General features: G+C 39.7%; 1 protein-coding gene across 1 annotated transcript; it reads right to left on the bottom strand.

The window, feature by feature from the left end:
* Window positions 1-7784: 7784 nt before the first annotated feature.
* Window positions 7785-8884, bottom strand: LOC138892035 (uncharacterized). Its single transcript, XM_070175726.1, has 4 exons — window positions 8687-8884; window positions 8504-8602; window positions 8091-8444; window positions 7785-8009 (listed from the first exon to the last, which is right to left on the bottom strand). The coding sequence occupies exons 1-4, from the start codon at window positions 8882-8884 to the stop codon at window positions 7785-7787; spliced, it is 876 nt and encodes a 291-aa protein (XP_070031827.1).
* Window positions 8885-10031: the final 1147 nt, after the last annotated feature.

The following is a 10031-nucleotide window of genomic DNA, read 5'->3' as shown; positions in this document are numbered from 1 at the left end:
AAGACGCAATTTATAACATAATTTACCCCCGAGCATGGTTACCCTGGCACATGCATATATGCTCGTCACCTCATATATGTATCACCCCTGCATGTAGCAAACAATGTCAAATAATAGGAAAAATTTCCTCAACAAAGTTAGGCAAAACACTTACCTCAAAGAAGGCAAACTAATGCTCAAAAATGAACTCCTCAGGTGATATGACCTCCGGGTGGCTCAAATCTAATCAAAATAACTTCCAAGCACAAATAAAACTCGTAAGAGACTATTCCGGATCATAAAGCCTCAATCTTTAACAAAGTAAAAAATTGACCCAAAAGTCGACCCCCGGGACCGCACCTCGGAACCCGACGAATTTCACAAAATACAACCACCCATTCAAGTACGAGTCCAACCATACTAGTTTCACTCAAATCTGACTCCAATTCGATGTTCAACACTCAAAAATTCATATTATGAACTTTAGGCCAAAACCTCCAATTTCCTCTATATAACTCATAAGCCAATTACCAAAAACGAGGGCAGATTCGTGATATAAGATCAAAAATGAGTAGAGAACACTTATCCTAGTTCACAAGATGAAAATTTCTCCAAGAATCACCTCAATCCGAGCTTGGAAATGTTAAAATGAAGTCAAAATCGCGATTTTTAAAAGAACACTGCCCAGGTCTTTTATGCATCGCGAACGCGGAAGAACTATCACGTTCGCGAAGAAGAAAATAAAAGCTGCCCAGAATACCCTCCGCGAACGAGAGCAATGGGACGCGAACGCGATGAACATCGGGACAGGACTTACGCGAACATGTAAGAAACACGCGAATGCGAAGAGGAAAATGATCACCAGTGCCCGGGGCCTGGTTTGCACTTCGCGAAGGCGACATGTGGAATGCGAACGCGAAGAAGGAGGTGGCAGAACTTCGCGAACGCGAGAGGGTAGCTGCGAACTTGAAGAGGAAATATTCCACCCTCCAAAATAACATTATGCAAACGCGAGTGCAAGGACGCGAACGTTATGAAGGAAAACCAGATGCCAGATTCAGCAGTTCAAAATAGGAGGAAAATGACCTGTAGCCCACCCGGAACAGACCCGAAGCCCCCGGGATCCCGTCCAAATATACCAACAAGTCCCATAACATAACACAGACCTACTCGAAGCCTCAAAACACACAAAACAACATCGGAACGACGAATCACACTCAATTTGAATTCAATGAACATGAAACTTCAAACTTCCACAACCGATGCCAAAACCTATCAAATCACGTCCGATTGACCTCAAATTTTGCACATAAGTCATATTTGACATTATGGACCTGCTCCAACTTCCGGAATCGGATTCTGACCCCGATATCAAAAAGTCCACTTCCGGTCAAACTTCGCAAAAACCTTCAAATTTCTAACCTTTTGCCAAACGACTCCAAAATGACCTACGGACCTCCAAATCCATTTTCGGACGCGCTCCCAATACCAGAATCATCATACAGAACTATTCTCAGACTCTGAATCCCAAACGGACATCGATAACATTGAAATGCACTTCAACCCCTTCAAAAATGCTAACTTCCACAATAGGTGCCGAAATGCTCCTGGGTTATCCAAAATCCGATTCGAACATACGCCCAAGTCCGAAATCATCATACGAACCTAATGGAATCTTCAAATCCCAATTCTGATATCGTTTATCCAAAAATCCAACCTTAGTCAATTCTTCCAACTTAGAGCTTGAATCTTGAAGTTCATCCTTCCAAATCGATTACGGATAACTTGAAAACCAACACCGATGATTTACACAAGTCATAATAGATCATGTGGAGATGCTCGAGCTCTCAAAACACCGAGCAAAGTGTAGATTCTCAAAATGGCCAGTCGGGTTGTTACACTAAATGTGATCCTCTAGGCATGATATCTAACAACACATAGCAATAGAGCAAATTGAGAAAATAACCAATAATGTTTGAATCCTATAGGCATGCTAGCATATATAAGTGGAGCATGTGAACAAGTGAAACACATAGATCTTTATAGGCATATTTTCTAACAGTGTACTGGAATAGGACATGTTGAGTAAGTGAAGTTCTTGGGTTTCTATAGGCATGCTTTCTATTAGTGTAGAGAAATAGAGCATGTCAAACAAGATAGCAAATAAAGCATTTAGACCATATAGGCATGTTTTCTACCCATTCATGCGAGAATTAGAGTACCCGACCCCCTTTTACTAATTTTCCCCATTATTAAATTTTACAAGTTATTACCGACCACACTGAATAAGTACATGCTCAATTACAAATATAGAGTAACCTAGTAACACATCTGGGCCTTCAAATAGGCTTAGAACTTCACTCGGACGGTATGCCCAAACTCTAGTTGTTGAGAATGTACTTCAAACCCCCAATACCAAAAGCAGGCTCAACAGACCTGGCCCAAACAATTGGAGTAACTATCTTGTTTAGTCGTTATCATTAACAAGCAATAAACACACATTGTATGGGTTACAACATTATGAAATTAGCTCAAGGTAACAATAGGCACTTTAAAAATAATCAAGACTTGATCATAAGGAACATGACAATAAAGGTTCAGGGCTAACATTCTCCAGAACTGATCCCAAACTAAGTAGAAGTTCATATATGGGAGCCTTAGCATGAAACATCTACGATAGAATATGGTCAAGGCTTATTTCAAGTTAAATTATGCAGGAGAGGTACTTAACATGAAATCCTAAAACAAGATTTGGATAGGAACTAACTCAGATTAGATAAGAAGTAGCAATTCATAGAGGGAAATTTCAACATGAAGATCTACAGGAAAACATGGTCAGACTGATACTACACTCGAAAAATAATCCTTATAGGAGAGACTAGTATGAAAATCAAGACAAACAAATCATGATCCAATTCTAATAACAAGTAACAATTTCCACAAATAAAGTTTCAACATGAAAAAAACCCAGATGTTTTTAGGACTAATTCAGAGGAACTGACAGGTGGCAATGCATAAATGAAGGACATAGCATGAAACTCTTAAAGTAAAACACATTTGAATAAATTCTGGGCAGAAATCAATCTCCACAAAATGGTCCCAAAAATCTAAAGCAGGGCATGAATATGAACTCATAACAGGTAGAAAATACAAAATTCAAGGCTAACATTAGCATAACAAATCAAGCAAAACCTAAGAAGGCCAGAAACCATTTGAGTCAAAGGCACATAGTGAGAGTACACTACATATGTTGAAGCCTATCAAGCTTGATACTAGAGAACATGGAACTGTAGAACATCATTAAGACAATAAAATTATAGCAAAGCATACAACAATATAATACTGGGGGTTCACAAATGGCAAAGAACTTAGGTCATGCTTGTCTATAGAAGTTCAAACAGTGTTGACACACAGAAGACACTTACATGAATAAGTAGAGGAGTGACACTTAAGACTGTAAAGGGTCAAGAACACTAACCCGTTGTAAGATAAATGAGAAAAAGAGTGAGAAACTTAGAATCTCAGCAGTGACAACAATTGAAAGATAACACTGAGAACCCCAAATCCTAGTGCGCCAGAGTTCACAGGAGCTTCAGTGAGCCCCGAGCAGTGCTCGCACTAGGGAGGTCGATAGAGAAGATTTTGGTGGCCTTGGATTTCAGTCGGCCAAAAGATTAAGCCTTAGAGAAGTATAAGACAAGTGAGAGTGAGACAATAACAGAAGTTTTAATGATCGTCAAGCCTTAGAAGGGGAACGGGAAAGGGAGTTTATATAGTAGTAAAGATCGCCACACAAATAAGGAAATATAGTCAATCGAACACAAATAAGGAAAGAGAAGCATGCAAAATCACTCAGAATCAATTTAGGAGAAAATCGTGTAAACCCTAGTTCAAAAGGATAACACAAATACTCAAAAGAAACTCATTGAATCGGACCCATATGTCCTAGTAGTGAGTGTATGCAAACAAAATATCATCCAAATCTCGAAGGGTGAAGCTGATTCCCTTTGATTTGGAGACTGGTATTTGCCAAAAATGGGAAAAGTACTAAGTAACACCATAGTCTTGTAAGTAACAACGAGGTAACACGTGAACGGTAAGTAAATCCCAGAAGGAATCCATGATTTGATCAGATTTGGAGAAGACTGGGGAAGGCGGATAGGCTTTCTGAAGGAGGGAGAAGGAGAGATGAGAGAAAACAGAGGTGGCTGGGCAGGTGATTAGTCTCTAGGGTTTGAGGCGAGGGTTATAAAGAAAAGGGAAGGGCTGTTGTGGGCCGTTGATCATTTAATGATCAACGGCCAGGATTAAAGGGGAAGCAGGGCGGGTTATAAGATGGGTCCCGCCCGGGTTAGATGAATGGGGTTGTTTGATTTGAGCTACTGAAGAGTAAAATGAATGGGCCAGATGCCTTGGGCCTGTTTTGGTCCGAATATTAGCCCTTTATTGGGCTATAAAAATACATCTATGAAAATTGTTTAATAATTAATAAATAATAAAAATATTACTTATGAAATAAAAATGATTGTAAATAGTATCTTAACGTTATAAAAATATAAAAACGCTATTTTAGTGTAAATAATGTATTATGTATAGAATATAAGCTATTATGAAAAAATTGTGTGAATAGCTCAAAATACAAATGTAATTATATGAAATAAAATAAAAATATTATAAAACATATATGTGGGTATAATAATAAATTTTGATGATTAAGTCATCACGAAAGTAATTTGAAAGGGCAATTAATAGATATTTGAACAACTTAAATGCAAGACAAATCAATTTTAAAGCTTTACAAATTATTAAAGTTATAGAAAATACTTATATGACTCTTGTAAATTGAGTGATGATGTAAAATGATATTTTAAAAGTATATATAATATTTTATAAAATATGAGAGCAAGATTAGGTATCAGCAGCTGCCCCTCTTTACTTTGTAGAACGGTTACCTCCCGAGTTACCTGCAAAGCTTAGAACAAGATGTACGCAAATATATGGGGTTATTGCGGAAATTAAAACATGATGCAAATTCCATTTAGACCATAGGAGTTATCCTTGGATGACGAGGATGATGTCCTTAGACCATGACGTCCTAGGCCATGAAGCATATGATAAGGGATTCGCAGGTCATGAAATGATGTCCTCGGGCCATCAGGATAGTGTCTCTAGACTATGACGCCTTTGAATAATTGTATGCAGTTTTGAGAGATCCTCAGGCGATGGCATGATGTCTTCAGGCTATGAGGATGATGCCTTCAGACTATGATGCCTTCGGACAATGTGGCGATGTTCAACCCATGAAATGCAAAGATGTGGTGATATCAATCGTTTGATATAGGGAGAAGGTGATGCTTAATCATATGTGAGGACGAAACAAGGCAACGCTTAGCCTTGTATGTGATAAGAGCAGTCCTTAGCCTTATGCAGAGAAAGGCAGCATTTAGCCTTATTCAATAATGGAGGCGGTTCTTAGCCTCATGCAAATGTAACAGAGACAGTGCTTAGTCTCATGCAAAAAAAGGCAGTGCTTAGCCTTATGCGGTAGTGGAGGCAATGCTTAACCTCATGCAATGTAGTGGAGACAACACTTAGTCTCATGCAAGGAAAGGCGGTGCTTAGCCTTATGCGATAATGGAGGCAATGCTTAGCCTCATGCGGTGTGATGGAGACAGTGTTTAGTCTCATGCAAGGAAAGTCATCGTTTAGCCTTATGCAATAATGGAGGCAACGCTTAGCCTCATCCAATGTGATAGAGACAATACTTAGTCTCATGCAAGGAAATGCAACATTTAGCCTTATGCAATAGTGGAGACAATGCTTAGTCTTATGCAATATAATGGTGACAGTGCATAGTCTCATGCAAGGAAAGGCGGCGTTTAGCCTTATGTGATAGTGGAGGCAATGCTTAGCCTCAAGCAATGTAATAGAAAAATGTTTAGTCTTATGCAGAGAAAGGCAGTGCTTAGCCTTATGCAATAGTGGAGGCAATGTTTAGCCTCATGCAACGTAATGGAGACAGTGCTTATTCTCATGCAAGGTAAGGCAGCGTTTAGCCTTATGCGATAGTGGAGACAATGCTTAGCGTCATGTAATGTAATGGAGACAATGTTTAGTCTTATGCATAGAAAGGCAGTGCTTAGCCTTATGCAATAGTGGAGGAAATGCTTAGCCTCATGCAATGTAATGGAGACAATGTTTAGTCTCATACATATAAAGGCATCATTTAGTCTTATGCAACGATGAGGACAGTACTTAGCCGAATGTAATGTAATGAGGGCAATTCTTAGCCCTATGCAAGAAAAGCAACGATTAAATGTGAGAGGGAAAAGTGGTCCTTAGCTTGATGCGTTTGTGCTTGGTGACTTTTGTCAGTGGAGATAGCATTCTTGTTATTTCTTTGTGGACTTGTTTGTCATGTTCGTTATGCGTGCATTCAAAGAAACATAGTGAGTTTTGGGGGAAAGGTTGGTCCATGCCTTTGATTCCTCATTTCGCCTTTGATCCTTATCTTGATGCCTTGTTCGAGTCACCTTGGTTAAGATCTGTCTACCACAGAAAAATGAAATTTTCAAAAATATGCATTTGTGGTAAATCATTTGTGAAGAATGTAGTTGTTCAAAATATGTGATGATGCATAAAATAAATAATTTTGTCGGATCAGAGAATGTGACATGTTTCGAGACATTGCAACCTATTCAAATTGGAATTTTGAGTATCCTCCTCAAAATTCTGCCCCAGTTTAAATACACACTTCTGGCAATACACTTCTTGGTGATCTTCGACGTAATGAGATTGACAAAACTCGAAATCTTGCCCTAGCTCCTAAACGTAGAGCAGAATGAAGATTTTATTATGATGAGACCAAACTCATAGGGCTCCCTACGTATCCCCTCTTAAACGGGAAACATGTCAGGCGTAGTTCAGGTTACATCAAAGAGAAAGTGCAAACACAATCTTAAGCATAATGATTACGTCCGAATTGATAGGTTTTGGCCTATTTCTCCATCCATCTCTGTGAGTATAAGCGCTCCTCCTGTCAGTAATAGGTGAACCATGTCAGGGCCTTGCCAGTTAGGTGAGAATTTCCCTTTTGCTTTGTCATGATGGGGGATGATACGTTTCAACACCAATTACTCCGGTGTGAATTGCCTCGACTCCATTCATCTGTGGCCTGTATGCTTTAGAATTCCGATGCTTGATCTTCAATGTTTCACACATGGATTTCATCAAATCACTATTAAGATTGGCGGTGTTGTCGGTAATGATTAACTCGGGTACTCCAAATCGACTAACAATACGATCTCGGACGAAATCCGCTATGACCTTCTTAGTCACAACCTTATAGGAAGTGGCTTTAAACCATTTTGTGAAGTAATCTATAGCTACCAAATGAACTTGTGTCCGTTTGAAGCAGTGGGTTCAATTGGTCCGATGACATCCATGCCCCAGGCAGAGAAAGGCCAGGGTGAACTCATTGCATTGAGTTCATTGGGAGGCACCCGTATTATATTAGTATGTACCTGGCAGTGGTGGCACTTTTGAACATATTTGATGCAGTCTGTCTCCATAGCCATCCAGAAATACCCTACTCTTAATATCTTCTTGGCTAGAACGAACCCGCTCATGTAAGGTCCGCAAGTTCCGGCGTGTATTTCTTCGAGCAATCTAGATGCCTCCTTGGCATCGACACATCGCAGTAATACCAAGTTCGGAGTCCTTCTATACAGAATTTCTCCGCTCTGGATGAAATGGTTGGCCAATCTTCGAAGCGTGCGCTTCTGAGTGTGTGTAGCATTCTCCGGTTATTCCACTTTCTTTAAGTATTCCTTGATATCGTGGAACCATGGATTTCCTTCAAACGCCTCCTCAATATGAGCACAATAAGTTGGCTGCTTACAAATCTCTATCGGTATAGGATCAATGAAATTCTTGTCCGGATGTTGCATCATGGAAGACAAGGTAGCTAATGCATCGGCGAACTCATTTTGAACCCTCGGGACGTGTTTGAATTCTATCTTTGTGAACCTCTTCATCAGATCTTGCACACAATGTAGGTATGGCAATATTTTAGTGTTCTTGGTAGCTCATTCGCCTAGTACTTGTTATACCAATAGATCTGAATCTTCTATTACTAGTAACTCCTGAACATTCATGTCAATGGCCAATCTAAGTCCTAAGATGCAAGCCTCATATTCTTCCATATTGTTGGTGCATGGGAACCAAAGCTTTGCGGATACCAGATAATGTTGACCGGTTTCTGATAGTAAAACAACTTTGATGCCCACTCTCTTGAAGTTTGCCGCTCCCTCAAAAAACATCCTCCAACTGTCATATGTTTCGGCGATGTCTTCACCTACAAATGATACTTCCTCATCGAGAAAATACATCTTAAATAGTTCGTATTCTCCATCTACGGGGTTCTCTGCCAAGTGATTGGCCAATGCTTGCCCCTTGACCACTTTCTAAGTCACATAGATGATGTCGAACTCACTTAGAAATATCTACCACTTTGCTAACTTACCCTTGGCATGGGTTTCTGAAAGATGTATATCAGTGGATCCATCATTGATATGAAATAAGTAGTATATGCACAGAAATAACGTTTCAACTTCTGGGCTATCTATGTCAAAGCATAACAGGTACACTCCAGCAATGAGTATCGGGCCTCGTAAGGTGTGAAATTCTTACTCAGATAATATATCGCCTGCTCTTTTCTCCCGGTTTCATCATGTTTCCCCATGACGCACCTAAAGGCTCCATCCAACACGGACATGTACAACATCAAAGGTCTTCCTGGCTCTGGTGGTACCAATACGGGCGGCTCAGACAAGTACTCCTTGATTTTGTTAAAAGCCTTTTGATATTCTTCGGTCCAGCTCATTGCATCATCTTTACTCAACATTTTGAAGATCGGCTCACATATTACTATCGACTATGCTATAAAACGGTTGGTGTAATTGAGGCATCCTAGAAAACTCATCACTTCCTTTTTGTTCTTTGGCGGTGGCAAGTCCTGAATAGCTTTGATTTTTGACGGGTCTAGATCAATACCGCGACGACTGACGATGAAACCAGGCAACTTCCCAGTAGGGACTCCGAAATCATATTTTGCAGGATTCAACTTCAAAATTGAATTTTCGAAGCCGCAAAAATCTTCCTTAGGTATACTATGTGATCCAAACTTCTCTTAGATTTGATGATAACATCATCCACGTACACCTCTATTTCCTTGTGTATCATATCGTGAAAAAGAGTAGTCATGGCCCTCATGTAGGTAGCTCCAGTGTTCTTCAAACCAAATGGCATCATTTTTAAAAATATATCCCTAATGGCATGATAAAAGTTATCTTCTCGGCGTCTCCTTCGTCAATCCAAATATGGTGATATCTTGTGAAGCAATCCACAAAGGATTGGATTTCATTCTTGGAACAGTTGTTTATTAGTATGTGTATGTTGGGCAATGGGAAATCATCCTTAGGACTTGCTCTATTCAGATCTCGATAGTCAACAGACACTCTAACTTTTCCATCCTTCTTTGGAACGGCACAATGTTGGCTAGCCATGTTGGATACTCGACCACTCGAAGGACCTTGGCTTTGATTTGCTTGGTAACCTCCTCATTTATCTTCATACTCATATCTGGCTTGAATTTCCTGAGCTTCTGCTTTACCGGCGAACACATGGGGTTGGTAGGTAGCATCTGAGCTACTATGGATGTGCTCAACCCAATCAAGTCGCCGTACGACCATGCAAAAATATCCTTATACTCTTTTAAAAACCTGATGTACTCTTCCTTCTCTAATGCTGATAGATGAATTCTTATGCGAGTTTCCTTGACTGTTTCAGAATCTCCTAAGTTAACTGCCTCAGTTTCTTCCAAATTAGACTTTTGTTTGTTCTAAAACTTCTCTACCTCTTTGATAATTTCCTCAGGTATTATATCATCTTCCAAATCCTCTGAATCACTTTCCTTATGTTGTGTTGTCTCATTACGTATCACAGTCGTAGGTTCATCAGAATATGTAATAATTATGCTGAAAAAGAATGCA

Source organism: Nicotiana tomentosiformis, chromosome 5 (assembly GCF_000390325.3).
Source record: "Nicotiana tomentosiformis chromosome 5, ASM39032v3, whole genome shotgun sequence".
In the NCBI taxonomy this organism is placed as follows: Eukaryota; Viridiplantae; Streptophyta; class Magnoliopsida; order Solanales; family Solanaceae; genus Nicotiana; species Nicotiana tomentosiformis.
Note: the sequence above shows the minus strand (reverse complement) of the source record. Positions and strands in the feature narration are given on the sequence as shown.